The 20,669-nt window shown below is 44.0% G+C and overlaps 1 protein-coding gene across 4 annotated transcripts; it reads left to right on the top strand.

Moving 5' to 3' along the window:
• The first annotated feature begins 1,804 nt into the window (after positions 1–1,804).
• Positions 1,805–9,129, top strand: LOC119331898. Of its 4 annotated transcripts, XM_037605078.1 has the most exons (8): positions 1,805–2,031; positions 2,803–2,931; positions 4,523–4,564; positions 4,787–5,003; positions 7,331–7,509; positions 7,597–7,716; positions 8,613–8,819; positions 8,917–9,129. In XM_037605078.1, the coding sequence occupies exons 1-7, from the start codon at positions 1,852–1,854 to the stop codon at positions 8,802–8,804; spliced, it is 1,059 nt and encodes a 352-aa protein (XP_037460975.1). In that variant the 5' UTR covers positions 1,805–1,851; the 3' UTR covers positions 8,805–8,819; positions 8,917–9,129. The 4 variants fall into 4 exon arrangements, with proteins under 4 accessions (XP_037460975.1, XP_037460976.1, XP_037460974.1 ...); XM_037605079.1 differs by having other exon boundaries at positions 2,827–2,931; positions 8,613–9,129; XM_037605077.1 differs by having other exon boundaries at positions 8,613–9,129.
• Positions 9,130–20,669: the final 11,540 nt, after the last annotated feature.

Genomic DNA, 20,669 nt, shown 5'->3' with positions numbered 1-20,669 from the left:
TGAGGTGGACTACTCGCGCACATGAGAGGGATCACAAAAAACACAAAGATCGATAAACGGAAATCATCTTGATAGTATTGTAATAGTTACAACAAGATGAATTATTATCTTTATCCCGATCTCCGAGTCAAAGTATGACTAGAAATTACAAATATCTAATCTCACAAGAAACACAAAGATGGATAAACGGAAATCATTTCGATAGTATTGTAATAGTTATAGTCCATCTTGTTGATGGGGGAACAATAATTCTGAAGCTACGGATTTGTTATGCGTTGGTTACGGACCCTCGCCCCCTACCAGCTAATTCTCTCGGACCCCTGAGTTTCACGAGGTGACCCAATACCTCCCTCCATTCCAATAAGATGTGCTCCACGCTGGTTCGTATGATGAATTCCCGTAAAAAAGGTATGTAGCTCTAGCATTGCTCATGGAGGAATCCGGATGGATCTAAGTGAAGCAACTCCCCTTGAATCTCCTCTCCCCTCTTCTCCTTCAGTTTCATGGTAGATGTGATTGTTGATTGTGTTGCCCCCTTCACAAAAGAGGTGAGTTTTGAAGTGATGAAGGCGATGCCAGTGGGTATGAGCGATTGCGCTCATAACAGTGCTCAGCTTGTGTTCCATTTACCTCCCTTTTTAAATAGGAAAGTTGTTCGTCTCCTCTTATAATCCTTAATCTTGAGTTTGATTTCCTTAAAATGCCTAAAAACTTGCGATCATAGCCAACAACCAAGTTTCTCCGAATTTTTACAAATATGAAATAAACTGAGACCGAAAGCTGGTGAAAATCCTAATGGAACATTCGTTGCGCCCCTTGCCGAGCCTGCCGCAGAAACCTAGCATAACCCGTATATAGCCGCACCGTCACCCTCCGCTGCAGCAGCACTCACCGACGCCTGCTCCACAACCCATCCATGGCCGCCCTCCGCAGCGCCGTCGTCCTCCATAGTTGTCAGCCGCCGCCGCCACAATCGGTAGGGTTGGGAGCGAGATGCCAGTTCTGCTTTCTTTTTCCCGTGCTATACAACAACGACATTGGTGTCCATATCTCAAAGAACCGGCCGCTCATTTTAGAGAATTGAACGGTTGAGGGTAACGGGAAGTGGCGAAAGTTTCATAAAAGGGCATGAAAATTAGACCTAGTGTTAGATAAGGAAGAAAACATTTTCCCAAATGCCAATTAGGAGATTGTGAATTAATAACAGCTCAAAAAAGATTGAGGATTAATAATTAATTCTCAGTCGGTTGTTCCTTTAAATGCATCTAGCCAAGAATGTAGTGTGACTCGTTTAGCCTTGATGGATCAAACATTTCCAAAATTGGCTGCCAAATTCTTCACGGTATTGTGAATGAACTCGAAATTAAACTCCACCTCCGTTTAAAGAAACGCCGTCTGCCCACCCCACCCTTCCATTCCGTCTACCTGCTCCACGCTCCTCCGCCACGGCACGCCACTAAACCCAAATCCCTAAGCTAAACCCTCGTAAAATCGAAGGTGGGAGAAGGGGGGAGAGGAACGGGAGGCGGCGGCGGCGAGGTGATCGAGGAGAGGCCCATGGATCGTCAGGGGAACGGAGATCTGGGGAACGACGAGTCGGCGACGGCGTCCTGGGAGGTGGGCGGGGGCTCCGAGGCCGGGGCGGAGGTGACGGGGGTTACCAGGGGCTCCGAGCCTGAGGCGGAGGGGGTCCGGGGTGGCGTCCTGGCGGGGGTGACCGCGGGCTCGGTGGGTGGAGGCTCCAAGGCCCAGGCGGAGAGGGTCGTGGCGGAGGCGTCTTCCAAGGCGGGCGGGGGCTCCGTGGCCGGGGCGGAGGTTGAGGGGTCCTCTGCTAGCTTCGTGGCGGAGGGGATGGGGGTACCTCTGGTCCTGACGGCGGCGGAGATGGCCGCTCAGGGCTTCGACATCGGCGTCGACATCGTGCTGGCAACCATGGAGGAGGAGGAGGATGTGGATCCGGACGCCGAAGCAGAGTTCGACGCGATGATGCTGGCCGCCGACAACCTCCGATTTGCTCAAAATTCGCGCCAGGTAGTAATGTTATGCCATTGCTCTGTTTCCTACTCTGCTCATGTTGAGATTGGGAGTGGGACTGGGACTGGGACTGGAATGGAAATTTATGACGAGGCCTGTCGGCTACGGGTCAAGTTCATCCAGAATCCGCTTAAGGTGCGTGCGTACTGCATGCGGAACTAAAATTAGCGTGTCACCCGCATATATATGCGCATGGGAGGTGGTTAGGCTGGATATGGTGGGACAGCAATCCCAGGTTGAGGAGCCAACGATTCATTTGCGGTGATCCCGTTGTTAGTTTGAGATGGTTGGTGAGAACCTCTGCAACCGCTTTGACAGGGCAGTTTTGGAGTGAGATCGGCCTACAATTGGCCACAACTTACTGCACTTGTTTGGACAGTTGCTGGGCAATTTTTTGGGGCTCTAGATGATGGCCCATTCCTATGCATTTATCCATCTGTGGATGATTTTGTCTTGTCAACTTATGTTGAACTAATGTCAAACCCAAAAGTTTATGTCGAACCAATCATGCTTTTGCTCTTTGATGCTGTCAACGTCTACTATTTAATATGAAAAATTTCATGCTTTAGTCTGGTTTTACTTGAGTTTTCATGTACTTATAGATGATTGCAAATATGTCTTTGCCTTGCCCTTGTTATAGTTCAATGCTGCCAACTGTTTTCTCGAATATATACAAATGTTTGTGGCTTGTGCGGACGGCTGCATGGTCGTGTCCAAGCATTTGTTTGAACGTACTTCTCCATTTGAATAATGTGGTGTTTGATGCAGGTACCCCCTGCTGATACCTTCCAGCCTGTAAATGAAAATGAGGTAAATGTGGATCCGGACGCCGAGGCAGAGTTCGACGCGATGATTCTGGCCGCTAACAACTTCCGATTTGCTCAACAGATGCGCCAGGTAGTAATGTTAATTTGCCAGTATTGCTCTGTTTCCTACTTTGCTCGTGTTGAAATTGGGAGTGGGAGTGGGAATGGAACCTTCTTGTGGAAATTTATGACTAGGCCTGTCGGCTGCAGGTGAAGTTCATCCAGATTCCGCTTAAGGTGCGTGCGTACTGCATGCGAAACCAAAATTAGCGTGTCACCCGCATATATATGTGCATGGGAGGTCGGCAGGCTGGATATGGTGGGACAGCAACCCAGGTTGAGGAACTAACGATCATTTGCGGTGATCCCGTTGTTAGTTTGAGATGGCTGGTGAGAACCTCTGCAACCGCTTTGACAGGGCAGTTTTGGAGTGAGATCAGCCTACAATTGGCCAGAACTTACTGCACTTGTTTGGACAATTGCTAGGCAAACTTTTGGGGCTCTAGATGATAGCCCATTGCTATGCATTTATCCATCTGTGGATGATTTTGTCTTGTCAACTTATGTTGAGCTAATGTCGAACCAATCATGCTTTTGCTCTTTGATGCTGTGAACCTCTACTATTTAATATGCAAAATTTCATGCTTTAGTTTGGTTTTACTTGAGTTTTCATGTACTTATAGATGATTGCAAATATGTCTACGCCTTGCCCTTGTTATAGTTCAATGCTGCCAACTGGTTTCTCGAATATACACAAATGTTGACAAAATAACACCTGAAATGCTGCTAATGGTACGAAATACTCAAAATTCGAGGTGCCCAGAAAATTTTGAGACGATTCCAGTAAATCAGATATGCACAAGTCTGGGAAATTCCAGACAATTTGGCTAAATTCTTTGGGATTTTCTTTGGGAGCATACTCCTCTTCCAAAATCTACAGAGCTCATCTTTCAGCACCTTCGGGCTTCTTCGTTTTACCTCTTGGCTCTGGAATTCCTAGTCTTCCCCTAAGCTCAAAGGCTTTGCCTGTATTGCCTTCTCCTAAACGATAGGCTCAAACACCAAGGACATGCTTCAATGTCGTGTATTCCTCCTAGGGGATCTGGTTTATATTCTTTGGACAACCGGTGCTTTGGAAACGAGAGACCATCTTTTCTGGTACTGTAGCTTCAGCACCAACTGTTGCCACCCTCGTCTTCCCCTGCTGTCCATGGAAGAATTAATTGAAACGCCAAAGTTTTTTTACAGCATATGCCCCTGTTGGGCTTTTTGGTTTTTAAATTTCAAGAGGGATCTCTTCCTTCTTGCTTACAGAATGAAGGAGGAGCTTCCACCGCTCTTAGTGCTTGGTTATATTAGCTTGAGGCTGGAGCTCTAGTGCCAAGCCTGCTTTTGTGCTTTGTGTTTTGTATAGCCCCTTCTCATTCTTATCCATGTAAATATTCCCCCCTTGTATATTTTTTCTCTTATTAATATTTTTGTATTGTTGGGGCCTACACTACAGTTTCCGTTCAAAAATGTACTTGTTGAGCTTTTGTTCTAACTACTTTGACCATGGTCATCTGGACCAGTTAATGTTAGCTTTCAGTTAAGTGTATGGCTTGTGCGGACGGCTGCATGGTCGTGTCCAAGTATTTGCTTGAACATACTTCTCCATTTGAATAATGTGGTGTTTGATGCAGGTACCCTCTGCTGATACCTTCCAGCCTGAAAACGAAAATGAGGTAAATGAGGAGGTTTACCCTTCCATAATTGTGCGAATGAAGGATCTAAGCAAAATCTGTATTTATTTTTCTACTCCCTCCATAAAGAAATATAAGAGCGTTTAGATCACTACTTTAGTGATCTAAACGCTCTTATATTTGTTTACAGAGGGAGTAGTTCTTTTCATTCTTGGGATTGCTTCTTTTCGTGTTAATAACTTATTGCAATCTGCTTGTCTCTAGGATGAAAGGGTTCCCACCAATCAACCCAATCCTGAGAATGACACTTTATATGGATCTTCCATATCTCAGCAGATTCAAAATGATACTTTACATGGTTCTTCAATACCTCAGGGGGGTGATAGTAATACATTACATGGATCTTCCATTCCTCAGGGGGGTGATAATGATCCTGGATCTGCAACTTGGTTCAAGCTTAAGGTCCCAAGTGCGTTCCAAGGTATTACAGATCTGATATATTTTCCATAAAAATATCAGCGTACACATTTTTATATCTTGGGCATGCATGTTACTCTATGTTCTCTTCTTTCCGGTGCTATGAGTAATAGTTTGAGTATAGCCACTTCTAACTGGATCATGGCACAAAACACAATTGTTTCAGAATGTCGAATTATGTTGATACATCTACTAACTAGTTTGAACCTTTAGGTCTCACTGTGTTATGGCGCTGCTAGAAGGAGGGCGCGAGAGGGCCGGCCGGGGCCTTTTGCCCACGGGCGGGCAAGATGGAAGGGATTTCCTTCTTAATTCTTGCTTGATTAGATTGATACATCTCCTCTCTTTATATAGAGAGGTTTACTTTCCCAAGCAACGCTTACTTGACCACTAAGAAAGCGACCCTTATCTCTAATTAACCCTAAGACTAACGGGCTATACTGCCAGCCCAGGCCATTAGGCCCATTACGTACTCTAACACTACACCCCACCTGGACATGCAGCTTGTCCTCAAGTTGCAGCCTAACCAACTTATAACCATGACTTGACGCAACACAAACCTAACACCTAAAAACAAGCCTTTTACATCTCGGCTTGTTTTATTACTCAACCTGAAATGGACTGGGATGCTTTATTTTGGACCTCTTAACAAAAAAAGTGGACACCATCCGCACGTCGAACGTGCACATGTACAGCCACCTGGATCCCATGGACACCATCTGGACAAAAGAAGTGCATGTGTATGGCCACCTGGAAGTGGTTGCAAGAGCGACCAGCGGAGGCGCCCTCGCGGCGGCCGGCGGCAGAATGCAGTGGTGCTACGCGGTGCGCTCCTGTCGGTGACACCATGCCTTCTCCCCGCCGGACGGCTGTTGGTCAGCACCGCACATAGAGGAGTGGAGGGCTGTCGATGGAGAATGGCGAGGAGGGGTGCGCCTCCCCAACCGCCGATGTCACAAACTTTGAGGGCGCTGTCCGTGGGGAAAACAGCATGCCCAAGATCCTCGACGCAGCGGACGCGATCGAGGTTCTTTGCGCAGCGAAGCGCAACTGGGAGGAGCGGCAGCTGCAGACCACGCATCTTCCGCACACGCCGACGCGCTAGGAGGCGGCGCGCAGCAGCCTGCAGCCTCACCGCCGCCAACACATGGCGGGTAGTGATCCAAGCTGGAAGCGGTGACGGCGACGGCGGGAACTTGATCTGCTGGATGGGGACGCCCTGGGGAAGCAGTGATGGCGACGGCGGGGACTTGATCTGGTGGATCGGGACTCCCGTCGGCGCGGTCGATGCGGGGCCGGAGCTGACCGGCAATGGCTGCTGCAGTTGCAGCGGCTGCTGCGGCGAAGCGCCGGGCGCGGAGGAGGTCGCCAGGAGCGGTGGCTGCCACTGCAGCCAGGGCGGGGCGGTGGTGGCGGTGGATGGCAGCTGCTGCAGCGGCCCAGTGAGCGCGGCGGAGGCCACCTGGTGCGGCAGCTGCCATGGCAGCCAGGACGGGGCGGTGGTGGCGGTGGATGGCATTTGCAGCGGCTGCTGCAGCAGCCCGGCGAGCGCGGCGGAGGCCGCCTGGTGCGGCGGCTGCCACAGCAGCCAGGACGGGGAGGTGGATGCCAGCTGCAGCGGCTGCTGCAGCAGCCCGGCGAGCGCGGCGGGGGCCGCCTGGTGCAGCGGCAGCCACGGCAGCCACGGCGGCGCAGTGGCGGTGATGGGCGGCGTAGCCGGGTGCGGCTCATAGGACCCGGCCAAGAACAGGCGGATCTCCTGGACCGCCTGTGTTAGGTCCTGCAGCACCCCGGACACCTTCGGGGTGAGGACGACGGGGGCGGGCGCGATGGAGGATCCCGGCGTGGGCAGGAGCGGGGCGACGGTCGTGGTGGTCGCCGGAGGCGACGAGGTGACCGGCAGCGGAAGAGACGGGTTGGGCGGCGGTGAAGACATGATCGAATCGAAGCTAGCTGATACCAAATTGTTATGGCGCTGCTAGAAGGAGGGCGCGAGAGGGCCGGCTGGGGGCCTTTTGCCCACGGGCGGGCAAGATGGAAGGGATTTCCTTCTTAATTCTTGCTTGATTAGATTGATACATCTCCTCTCTTTATATAGAGAGGTTTACTTGACTCCCAAGCAGGGCTTACTTGACCCCTAAGAAAGCGACCCTTATCTCTAATTAACCCTAAGACTAACGGGCTATACTGCCAGCCCAGGCCATTAGGCCCATTACGTACTCTAACACACTGCCCTAGAAAATTCCGAGGCTCACGGGTTTGCAATTGCAAATGATCTCAGAGAAAGTTTGAACAGCAATCAGGGATGGGCAACTGAAAATCAAATCTCAGGGCTTCTGCAGAATCGTCAAATCTTTCAGCTACTGGGAAATGAAGTTACTGCTATAAATGATCTTGCTCAAGGTGTTGTTGCCGTTGTACCTCAAAGCAGTGTGGATACATTTCCGATAACTCCTGAATACACCTCATCTCGAAGGATACTAAAAGAGCATGGTCCGTCTAAGTTAAAGGTATGGAACATTTTGAACACATTTTTTGTCTCTTGTCATTTTGCTTGTGGTATGAAATTTCCAGTGACCATCTTGGTTATCATATAGGTCTCCGGCGTTATCATAAACAAATTTTTCATCAAAGGAAATTTATGGAGTAGAAGGCGTTACACAATTGATAACACATGCCATGTGTTTGAATGGCCTGCCAGACCAGTGGAAAATGAGGTAATTGTTGCAGACACCTTTTGCTTTTACATTGTGTTTCTTTTGGTTCCTCCAAATTAATTGATAATGCAATGCACTAATACATCCTGCTTGCCAAATAGCTCATGTGTTGAGTCAGTCTTCTTTTGTGCTTTGAGCTTCTCATCCCTCCACCTTGCAGGCCTAAAATATAATTGTTTCTTATGAAGCTTTACACACGTGTCCAAATGGTGTATGCTCATATTATTAGGCACAGTCCCGACTCCCGAGCTGATAGTATGTTGGGTGACATAGGCAGTAGTATGTGCATTGGTGAACAGAAAAAGAAAGGCTAGATGATGGCTTATCTATCTAGTAATTAACAAGCCACTAGAAGCAGAGAGAGAGAGAGAGAGAGAGAGAGAGAGAGAGAGAGAGAGAGAGAGAGAGGCCTTCGCTGATCACGTCTTTGCAGAAGCTTGCAAGTAGTTCTCACATAGTAGTATCGACTTAGAAACCATTCATTTTTATTTTCATTTGGAACATCTTCTGTTGGTACGACTATAGTGTACGATAGAAGAGTTTTAGATACGACGGTGAAGATGTGAAGTTGTTTTACTGGAATCTGGATGGGGCAGAGCCAGGGGGTGGACAGGATCTGTACCGCAAAGTCAGGATGCAAATGGCCTACTTGCACGCACGTCCGAGGTGGATCACAGCAGCGTGTTTGACAGCTTGATTGGACGCCACGCCACACACGTGGGTTATGATTGGTTTAGAGCGTTTGCCAAATATATTTTACTATCTTGAATGATACATCTACTACAAGAACATGCATGTGGCTTAATAATAATACGTCGGCATCCATGATCTCCAGAGATGTAACTCTTGTTTTTTCGTATATATGCCAACCGCTGAAGCCGCCGTTGTCTCTGCAGATACAGGCAGTACCCCCAAGGACTAGAGCAAGGACTACTGAAGAGTTGATCGCCTCCAACGCAGCTGTGGTTGCATCACATGGCAGAGTGCTCGAGTCTAACGCTGCTGTGGTGGAGTCAAACAACAGGCTGACGGCTGCCATCTATCAGCTCATCTCCCGCCTCGGCGAATCCAGCACCAATAGGCCATGAAGTGGGGCAAGGAAGGTTGGTTAGATTAGTTAGACAGAGGCGCTGTGCTGCTTGCAAACGTTGGGTCGTATGGTCGAATGCCTGCTGAATTGTTTCTAATGCCTGCTTGCAGACTTTGGGCCCTATCGAATGCCTGCCGAATTGTTTGTAGTTCAAGTTTTGGCACGATGATAGATATCCCAGCTGGATGACAGGAGATAGGTGGGTTTACTTTTTGCTGGTATTGCTGAGAATGGTTCTTTTGTTGGTGGTTCCATTGAGAAACTAACCAGCTGTGTGAATTGCAAAAACTACTTGGTTAGAGCAAGTACAATCTTATCTGTTACATAGTGAGTGAATGCATCTTTCATTTCGAATTCTCCAAGATAGTGCAGCATTCAAAGGGTGTTCAATGCGAATGAGAAAACAGAGTATCTACGTGTCCAACAAAAAATAGTTGGTTCCTATCATGTCCCAAACCATGTGGGAGGCAAACATCACCAGCAAGCGCACTGGGAACGTATTGGATCGCGTCTATAGTCGTTGCCCGCAGTTCCCATCTCAAACAGATCATGGTGCTTTTTTCTTTTTCTTTGAGATTATCAGGGAGGCGCTACGCTCCCCAGTTCCATTGCATCAATGAAACCACAGAAACATGCAGCGTTCCAAGGTTCAGAGAAAGCTGAAAGAAAGTAAAAGAAAATGCACACCACCATATAAATAGGCACACTTCTTAACTACAAAGGCAATTCGCTTTTCATTGGGGCAATACAGCGAAGCATACTGAATCCAATCGCACGAAACCTCATTATAAAGTCAAATGCACTGCATTCAGCATAAATTTGCCATGCCACCATAAACACACGGCAGGTGTGGTCAGCCCTTCATGTTGATGAGTATTTGAATAATGTTGACTGGAAGAGGAGAAAGAAGGAAAGGAACTTGCCATGCTACTATAAATGATGCGCAAGCGAATACATTAGCTAACCAAACACTGTAAGTACTCAAAGAGTCAGAGTCGTACCGCAGGCAGAGGTGCAGTGGACCTAAGGCGCTTACAAATCAATTTGATGAGCTCCCATTTAGCCTTACAAATCAATACGGTCGGCAGGATTGCAGGTTTGAAGTCCCTCCCGTTTACTGAAGCAAGGAAACCTTCAGGAATTTGCTCTGTTTAGCTTCAGCAATTCCAAAGGGCAGCGGTCGTAAGATCGCCAAAGAAATTTTGAGACAAATAATTCAAAGATGCTATTGTCTTTTCTTTGGCTACCAAATAGATGAATTCCTCGGAGATTTTAAGCATAGATCACTATATATCTTCTTTTTTAGGCAAGCATATCTCTTTTCTAAAAGCTGGTTTATGTTTTTTCACCTGGAAAACTGCATCAAACAAAGAAATGAAATCGACAGTCTCTTCTAAATATCTGTGTTCGAAGTGTGTGGTCGATACTGCTCGACCAGCTTGGGAAAGAGAGATCCTTCAATTTCCATGAGCCTTGTAGGTTTGTCATACTCCACTACTTTCCCTGGAATTTTTCATACATAACTCATTTCTACGGGAAATATCCATGATCAATTTGGTGCCCTCAATGAAAAAAAATTACATTTCTTATAACTTGCCAGCAGGAGCAGGGGCGGAGCCAGGATTTGAGCATGAGGGGGGCCAGGAACTCAACGGCTGGATAAGCGATATAACATAGGATATGAGAAAGTTCTAAATTTACTATCTATATCTTGTGTAACAACATTTGTTTTGAGATATAACGCATGATATGAGAAAGTCTTAAATATAATATCGACATCTTGTGTAACAACATATGTTTTGAAATAAGCCGGAAAAGCTACATTTCTGTCGTTAACTATAGCTCCACCACCATAACAACTCAATAATCTCATCATTCTTGAAGCGATTGAAATAGAGATTTACTGGTGGTGTACTCCTACATATTCTTGAAGCCGAGCGTCGGGGTTCCACGCCGGACCGAGCCGCGATAGAGCTTGGCTACCGTCGTCGGAGAAGAAGATGGGCTCCTCCGCTCGATTCCTCGCACGGGAGGTTGATGACAAGCCGAGAGTGGAGCTAGCAGCAGGTCGTCGCCAGGTGGTCCTCGTCATGTAGCAGGTGGCCGGGAGTGGAGCCAGCACCAGGACGTCGCCCGTCACCGACTAACCGACGAGCACCACCGCCGTAGGGACCCGATTGCTTTTTCCATAAAAGCTACAGGGACTTGATTGCTTAAAAAATGTTTTGTTGCAGGGACAAGATTGCTTTTATTCAAAACTTACAAGGACCTGATTGCTTTTTACTTTTTTACAGGAACAGGCATGTGGTAACGGTCAAAACTAACGGTGTTTACTTTTATGCCACGTCAGTCCTGATGGGCGGGCCAGACATGTCATAATCCCAATTAAAATTTAACAGTTCAGTCACTTGAGTTTTCTGGAACAGCCAACCAATTTTGTGGTAGTTTTCTGAAAAACTAAGGAAAGTGGTAGTTTTGTGTAGTCCTAACCGGTAATGTGGTAGTTTTTTTGCTATATACTCTATTCTTGAAGCATAAGAAATAGAAGCTATTTTAGATAAATATCTGGCCTCATGCAATTCTATGTTAATAGACAAACTAGTGTGTATTTTCTGATTAATCTGATGAAAATGTAAGTAGTTTATATAATTTGTATGTAATCACATAATTGGCCGAACAAAAATTATGTATAGTGATTCATGTAAACGTAACTGCACATTTCAGTATACTGTACCTTTGTGTGAACGGCGCTGCTAGATATAGGACTTTTGGGACTATGCTTTGGGCCCACATGTCATAGACATCAAGGCAGGTGCCTTAAAGCACCGAAGCAGCGTCCGGACTTTTGACAGACGAACACCTCGGACGTGGCAGCAGCACCGGTGGTGGTCATCGGCCTTCGACGAATCCTTCAAGGCTTCAAGCGTTATAAATGAGTTATGGTGTTTGGCAGCTCTTTTTTCTTCATAACTACCGAACTGCACATCTCAGAATTAGCATCATGGATCATCACACAACCTAAGCAATTAGAATCTGATGTATGATTTTGACACAGATAAGATGCGATCTGAGAGAGAGTATTAGACAGACCATTTACTTCGGACTTGATATCTACTACGCAACCTTCTTCTTATAGACGTTGTTGGGCCTCCAAGTGCAGAGGTTTGTAAGATAGTAGCAAATTTCCCTTAAGTGGATGACCTAAGGTTTATCAATCCGTGGGAGGCGTAAGATGAAGATGGTCTCTCTCAAGCAACCCTGCAACCAAATAACAAAGAGTCTTCTGTGTCCCCAACACACCAAATACAATGGTAAATTGTATAGGTGCACTAGTTCGGCGAAGAGATGGTGATACAAGTGCAATATGGATAGTAGATATAGGTTTTTGTAATTTGAAATTATAAAAACAGCAAGGTAACAAGTGGTAAAAGTGAGCGTAAACGGTATTGCAATGCTAGGAAACAAGGCCTAGGGTTCATACTTTCACTAGTGCAAGTTCTCTCAACAATAATAACATAATTTGATCATATAACTATCCCTCAACATACAACAAAGAGTCACTCCAAAGTCACTAATAGCGGAGAACAAACAAAGAGATTATGATAGGGTACGAAACTATCTCAAAGTTATTCTTTCCGATCAATCCATTGGGCTATCCCTATAAGTGTCACAAACAGCCCTAGAGTTCGTAGTAAAATAACACCTTAAGACACACATCAACCAAAACGCTAATGTCACCTAGATACTCCAATGTCACCTCAGGTATCCATGGGTATGATTATACGATATGCATCACAAAATCTCAAATTCATCTATTCAACCAACACATAGAACCTCAAAGAGTGCCCCAAAGTTTCTACCGGAGAGTCAAGATGAAAACGTGTGCCAACCCCTATGCATAGGTTCATGGGCGGAACCCGCAAGTTGATCACCAAAACATACATCAAGTGGATCAATAGAATACCCCATTGTCACCATGGTATCCCACGCAAGACATACATCAAGTGTTCTCAAATCATTAAAAGACTCAATCCGACAAGATAGCTTCAAAGGGGAAACTCAATTCATTACAAGAAAGTAGAGGGGAGAAACACCATAAGATCCAACTATAAGAGCAAAGCTCGCGATGCATCAATATCGTGCCAAATCAAGAACACGAGAGAGATCAAACACATAGCTACTGGTACAAACCCTCAGCCCCGAGGGTGAACTACTCCCTCCTCGTCATGCGCCGGGATGATGAAGATGGCCACCAGTGAGGGATCGCCCCTCTGGCAGGGTGCCGGAACAGGGTCCCGATTGGTTTTTGGTGGCTATAGAGGCTTGCGGCGACGGAACTCCCGATCTCTTCTGTTCCCGATGGTTTTAGGGTATATGGATATATATAGGCGAAAGAAGTCGGTCAGGGGAGCCACAAGGGGCCCACGAGGGTGGAGGGCACGCCCAGGAGGGGTGGGCGCGCCCCCCTACCTCGTGCCTTCCTCGTTGCTTCCCTTACGTGCACTTCAAGTCCCCTGGATTGCTTCCGTTCCAAAAATAACTCTCCCGAAGGTTTCATTCCGTTTGGACTCCGTTTGATATTCCTTTTCTGCGAAACACTGAAACAAGGGAAAAACAGAAACTGGCACTGGGCTCTGGGTTAATAAGTTAGTCCCAAAAATAATATAAAAGTGCATAGTAAAGCCCATTAAACATCCAAGATGGATAATATAATAGCATGAATACTTCATAAATTATAGATACGTTGGATACGTATCAGCATCCCCAAGCTTAATTCCTACTCGTCCTCGAGTAGGTAAATGATTAAAGAAAGAATTTATGAAGTGTGAATGCTAGCAGGTGCATAAGTTTGATCAATGATAATTTCAATCACCTTTTCTAGCACCATTATATGTCATAACAGTAGCTCAACTCATAGAACTTTGCATGATCAAGTAACAAACTATTCACATGTTAAAGTATAGATCATAAACTTTCTTGAAAACTAACAAACTATGTTCACTAGTAGAAAAAGGGTCAAACGTGAAGCACATTAGTGCCGGTTTGAATTTGAGCCGGCACTAATGGTACCATTAGTGCCGATTCGAACGACTATGCATTAATGCCGGTTCGTGTTGAACCTTTAGTACCGGTTCGTGCCACGAACCGGTACTAAAGGGGTGATGGCAGGCTGGCGTCAGGCTGGGGCCCCACGATCACCTTTAGTACCGGTTCGTGGCACAAACCGGTACTAAAGGGCTAACCTTTAGTACCGGTTTGTGCCACGAACCGGTACTAAAGGGGTCTGACCTATAGTACCGGTTTGTGACACAAACCGACACTATAGGGCAATTTTCAAACTCTACCCCCCATGTGTCGCCATTTCAGTTCTGAAAAAATCAAAAGAAAATGATAAAAACTTCAAAAAATAAAATCCTTCGAGAGGTAGTTATATTACTACATCTACTAGTTAGGAAAATTTGAAAACTTAAATTTGGACATGTTTTGCAAAAAGTGTAGGGAAAATGTAAAACGACTATAACTTTTGCATACGATGTCGGAAAAAAATGTATAATATATCAAAAAATTCAGCACGAAAATCCGCATTTGATAGAGACCGCCTACGACCTGTTTGCAATTTTTTAGAATCCTCAAATTCCAAAAGGAAAAAAAGATATGGTCAAATTTAAGTTTTTTTAATTTTTTTTGTTAAATCTGGTCAAACTACTTATTCAAGAAGTATTAACGTTACTACATAATTATTCAAGAATATTAGTGTTACTAAATAATTATTTCAATTTTTTGAATTTTGGTCAAATCTGGTCAAACTGTGGTCAAACTATGGTCAAACTGTGGTCAAACTATGGTCAAACTTATTCAAGAAATATTAGTGTTACTAAATAATTACTGTTTTTTAGAATAATAGTTTCAAACTCAAACAGTGAAATGTGTGACTTCATGCTCAAGCTAAACTCCTGAGGGTTAATAGGATTGGCATCTTACTATTGTTAGGAACACAATAAGTGCAGACTTGGAAACGAAGGAGAATAGAACCTGAAAGTTAAGCGTGCTCGGGCTGGAGTAGTGAGAGGGATGGGTGACCGGTCGGGAAGTTAGATGATTTGGAATGAGTGATCCACACTTGAGCAGTTAAGAGAGGTGATTAGAGACTAAATCACCAAATAATTCATAAAAATTAAAAAAATCAATTTTTTTTCCAAAATTTTCAAAAAAAATAAAATCAAAAATAACCTTTAGCGAGCTCACGCCACGTGGTGGCACTTTAGCGCCGGTTCGTGCCGAACCGGTACTAAAGGGGGGGGGGTTTAGTGCCCACCAATTAGTGCCGGTTATGGAACCGGCACTAAAGGCCCTTACGAACCGGTTTTAAAGCTCCGTTTTCTACTAGTGGTTCTCAGTCATCAAACAATTGCAATTCATCTTATTTTCAGGAAGAGTCTATGTCAGAGCTTTGATTCAGCAAACTTCACATACTCAACTATCATTTAGTCTTCCATGATTGCTACCACTCAAAGCATATTTATAAAACAAATAGTATTCATCGAACACAGAGAAAGATAGGGGCTTAATGTTTCACCTCCCAACCTTTTACCTCAAGGGTAATGTCAACAGTAATAATTCATGCTCAAATATATTTGAATGGCCATATATGCTTAGATCTTTCCATCACATGATGCTTGCCAACTAAAGAGTAGGTTGTAATGAGAAGGAATACTACTGACTCTTGCATAAAAGTAAAAGATAGGCCCCTCGCAGAGGGAAGCAGGGATTTGCAGAGGTGCCAGAGCTCGAAGCTAAAATAGAGATGAAAATAATTTTGAGAGGTATGCTTTCATTGTCAACATAATGACAAAGAGTTCCCAATATCTTCCATACTAGATACATTATAGGCGGTTCCCACGTAGAAAGGCAAAGTTTTTACTCCCCCTCCACCAACATTCACACTCCACGGCTTGTCCGAAACAACGGGTGCCTTCCAACTTTCAACAATCCTGGGGGAGTTTGTTTAAATTATTTGCGAATTTGTTTTTGATCTTTTGATCATAGGACTGGGCATCCGAGTTACTAGCCATTTTCTCGTGAATGATGAGCGGAGTCTACTCATCGTGAGAATAACCCACCTAGCATGGAAGATACTGACAGCCCCTAGTTGCTACATGAGCGATTCGGGCATACAAAACAGATTATTATTTGAAGGTTTAGAGTTTGACACATGCAAATTTACTTGGAATGGCAAGTAAATACCGCATATAGGTAGATATGGTGGACACTCATGGAAGAAACTTGGTTCAAGGAATTTGGATGCACAAGCAGTATTCCCGCTTAGTACAGATATTTTGGCTAGCAAAGGATTCTAAATAGCAAGCACCACATGTTAGAGGATCCATAACAATATAACTTCTATACAAATATACCCAAGCATAACTCATTATGTTGTCTTCCTTGTCCAACTTCAACTAATTCACTCAGGATTGAAAATAATTAATGGGGCTCACAATCATAGAAGATGTCCAAGATAGTATATTTATATGTGAAATCTCTCTTCCTTCAATATTCTTTCATGAATTGTTCAAGTGACTAATATAATGTTTGCTAACCTTCAATAGATTTACCACCTCTACTTCTTATATGTGAAGGCATTACTCCCCATGGGAAAGGCATATGAAACATATATAATTTCAGATTTATGACATTCAAATCATTCAACCATTACTCATAGGATATAAGTCAAGCACACGAGTAAATGACAAACTACTCCAAAAAGATATAAGTGAAGATCAATGAGTAGTTAAATAATTATGTAGCTATGTGAAGACTCTCTCTTACTTAAGAATTTCAGATCTTGGTATTTTACTCATACAGCAAGCAAAACAAAAGAAGATAAAATGACGCTCCAAGCAAAGCACATATCATGTGGTCAATAAAAATATAGCTCCAAGTAAAGTTACCGATGAACGAAGACGAAAGAGGGGATGCCATTCGGGGCATCCCCAAGCTTAGGCTCTTGGTTTTCCTTGAATATTACCTAGGAGGTGCCTTGGGCATCCCCAAGCTTAGGCTCTTGCCACTCCTTATTCCATAGTCCATCAAATCTTAACCCAAAACTTGAAAACTTCACAACACAAAACTTAACAGAAAATCTCGTGAGCTCCGTTAGCGAAAGTAAACAAAACACCACTTCAAGATATTGTAATGAACTCATTATTTATTTATATTGGTGTTAAACCTACTGTATTCCAACTTCTCTATGGTTTATAAACTATTTTACTAGCCATAGATTCATCAAAATAAGCAAGCAACACAATGAAAACAGAATCTGTCAAAAACAGAACAGTCTGTAGTAATCTGTATCAAACGTATACTTATGGAACTCCAAAAATTCTAAAATAAATTGGTGCACCTTAGGAATTTTTATAGTAATCATATGAAAAAAGAATCAACTAAATATCACTCTCCACTAAAAAGTTGAAGCAAATCTCGTGAGCGCTAAAGTTTCTGTTTTTTACAGCATGATCATAAAGACTTCACCCAATTCTTCCCAAAGGTTCTACTTGGCACAAACACTAAATAAAACATAAAACCACATCTAAACAGAAGCTAGAAGGATTATTTATTACTAAACAAAACCAAAAAGCAAGAAACTAAAATAAATTTGGGTTGCCTCTCAACAAGCGCTAACGTTTAACGCCCCTAGCTAGGCATGATGATTTCAATGATGCTCACATAAAAGATAAGAATGGAAACCTAAAGAGAGCATCATGAAGAATATGACTAGCACATTTAAGTTTAACCCAATTCCTATGCATAGGGATTTTGTGAGCAAACAACTTATGGGAACAATAATCAACTAGCATAGGAAGGCAAAACAAGCATAACTTCAAAATTTTAAGCACATAGACAGGAAACTTGATATTATTGCAATTCCTACAAGCATATATTCCTCCGTCATAATAATTTTCAGTAGCATCATGAGTGAATTGAACAATATAACCATCACATAAAGTATTCTTTTCATGATCTACTTGCATAGAAATTTTACTACTCTCCACATAAGCAAATTTATTCTCATCAATAGTAGTGGGAGCAATCTCAACAAAATAACTATCATGTGAAGCATAATCCAATTGAAAACTAAAATCATGATGACAAGTTTCATGGTTATCATTATTCTTAATAGCATACATGTCATCACAATAATCATCATAAATAGCAACTTTGTTACCATAATCTATTGGAACCTCTTCCAAAATAGTGGATTCATCACTAAATAAAGTCATGACCTCTCCAAATCCACTTTCATCAATATAACCATCATAAATAGGAGGCATGATTTCATCATAATAAATTTTCTCATAAAAACTTGAGGGACAAAAAATATCATCTTCATCAAACATAGCTTCCCCAAGCTTGTGGCTTTGCATATCATTAGCATCATGGATATTCAAGGAATTCATACTAACAACATTGCAATCATGCTCATCATTCAAATATTTAGTGCCAAACATTCTAATGCATTCTTCTTCTAGCACTTGAGCACAATTATCGAAATCCTTATTTTCACGAAAGACATTAAAAAGATGAAGCATATGAGGCACTCTCAATTCCATTTTTTGTAGTGTTCTTTTATGAAATAAACTAGTGATAAAACAAGAAACTAAAAGATTCGATTGCAAGATCTAAAGATATACCTTCAAGCACTCACCTCCCCGGCAACGACGCCAGAAAAGAGCTTAGTTGACGGGGTGAGAGTGCCGCTTACCTAGCCTCCCCGGCAACAGCGCCAGAAAAGAGCTTGATGTCTACTACGCAACCTTCTTCTTGTAGACGTTGTTGGGCCTCCAAGTGCAGAGGTTTGTAGGACAGTAGCAAATTTCCCTCAAGTGGATGACCTAAGGTTTATCAATCCGTGGGAGGCGTAGGATGAAGATGGTCTCTCTCAATCAACCCTGCAACCAAATAACAAAGAGTCTCTTGTGTCCCCAACATACCCAATACAATGGTAAATTGTATAGGTGCACTAGTTCGACGAAGAGATGGTGATACAAGTGCAATATGGATAGTAGATATAGGTTTTTGTAATCTGAAATTATAAAAACAGCAAGGTAACATGTGGTAAAAGTGAGCGTAAACGGTATTGCAATGCTAGGAAACAAGGCCTAGGGTTCATACTTTCACTAGTGCAAGTTCTCTCAACAATAATAACATAATTGGATCATATAACTATCCCTCAACATGCAACAAAGAGTCACTCCAAAGTCACTAATAGCGGAGAACAAACGAAGAGATTATGGTAGGGTACGAAACCACCTAAAACTAATTCTTTCCGATCAATCCATTGGGCTATCCCTATAAGTGTCACAAATAGCCCTAGAGTTCGTAGTAAAATAACACCTTAAGACACACATCAACCAAAACCCTAATGTCACCTAGATACTCCAATGTCACCTCAAGTATCCGTGGGTATGATTATACGATATGCATCACACAATCTCAAATTCATCTATTCAACCAACACATGGAACCTCAAAGAGTGCCCCAAAGTTTCCACCGGAGAGTCAAGACGAAAACGTGTGCCAACCCCTACGCATAGGTTCATGGGCGGAACCCGCAAGTTGATCACCAAAACATACATCAAGTGGATCAATAGAATACCCCATTGTCACCACGGGTATCCCACGCAAGACATACATCAAGTGTTCTCAAATCATTAAAAGGCTCAATCCGATAAGATAACTTCAAAGGGGAAACTCAATTCATTATAAGAGAGTAGAGGGGGAGAAACATCATAAGATCCAACTATAAGAGCAAAGCTCGCGATACATCAAGATCGTGCCAAATCAAGAACACGAGAGAGAGAGATCAAACACATAGCTACTGGTACAAACCCTCAGCCCCAAGGGTGAACTACTCCCTCCTCGTCATGGAGAGCACCGGGATGATGAAGATGGCCACCAGTGAGGGATCCCCCCTCCGGCAGGGTGCCGGAACAGGGTCCCGATTGGTTTTTGGTGGCTATAGAGGCTTGCGGCGGCGGAACTCCCGATCTCTTCTGTTCCCCGATGGTTTTAGGGTATATGGATATATATAGGAGAAAGAAGTCGGTTAGGGGAGCCACGAGGGGCCCACGAGGGTGGAGGGCGCGACCAGGGGGGTGGGCACGCCCCCCTACCTCGTGCCTTCCCCGTTGCTTCCCTTACATGTAGTCCAAGTCCCATGGATTGCTTCCTTTCCAAAAATAACTCTCCCGAAGGTTTCATTCCGTTTGGACTCCATTTGATATTCCTTTTCTGCGAAACACTGAAACAAGGGAAAAAACAGAAACTGGCACTGGGCTCTGGGTTAATAAGTTAGTCCCAAAAATAATATAAAAGTGCATAGTAAAGCCCATTAAACATCCAAGATGGTTAATATAATATCATGAATACCTCATAAATTATAGATACGTTGGAGACGTATCAGGACTTGGATAATTTGCCACCGTTTACTTTGTAATTGATTCAGCGACACTCTTTCCTTGGGCTTTGACCTTTTGTCACTTTTGAACAAAAAAAACCTTGAAAAAGATAGAGAACACAAGTGAACAAAATAGAGGACTAATATACTCTTACATGTTTGACCCAAACTACACAGTCGTAAGCCAAAATGGAAGGGGATGAACTCGGTGCTCCCATATTACACCTCGTGCTGCTCTCCCTGGCCCTTGCTGCTCGTCGCGGGCTCTTGTTGCCCTGCTATCGTCGCCCCCTCTTGGTCCCCTCCCGCACCTTTTGCCCAGCCACCAGCGCCCTGCTGTTACTAAAAAAGAAAAAAAACCAGCGCCCTGGTAGTGCAGTCTCTCCATCCCCCACTGTTCATTAAAATT

The sequence above is a fragment of the Triticum dicoccoides genome, chromosome 7A (assembly GCF_002162155.2).
Source record: "Triticum dicoccoides isolate Atlit2015 ecotype Zavitan chromosome 7A, WEW_v2.0, whole genome shotgun sequence".
Classification (NCBI taxonomy): Eukaryota; Viridiplantae; Streptophyta; class Magnoliopsida; order Poales; family Poaceae; genus Triticum; species Triticum dicoccoides.
The sequence above is the reverse complement of the archived record's forward strand: the minus strand, read 5'-3'. Positions and strand labels throughout refer to the sequence as shown.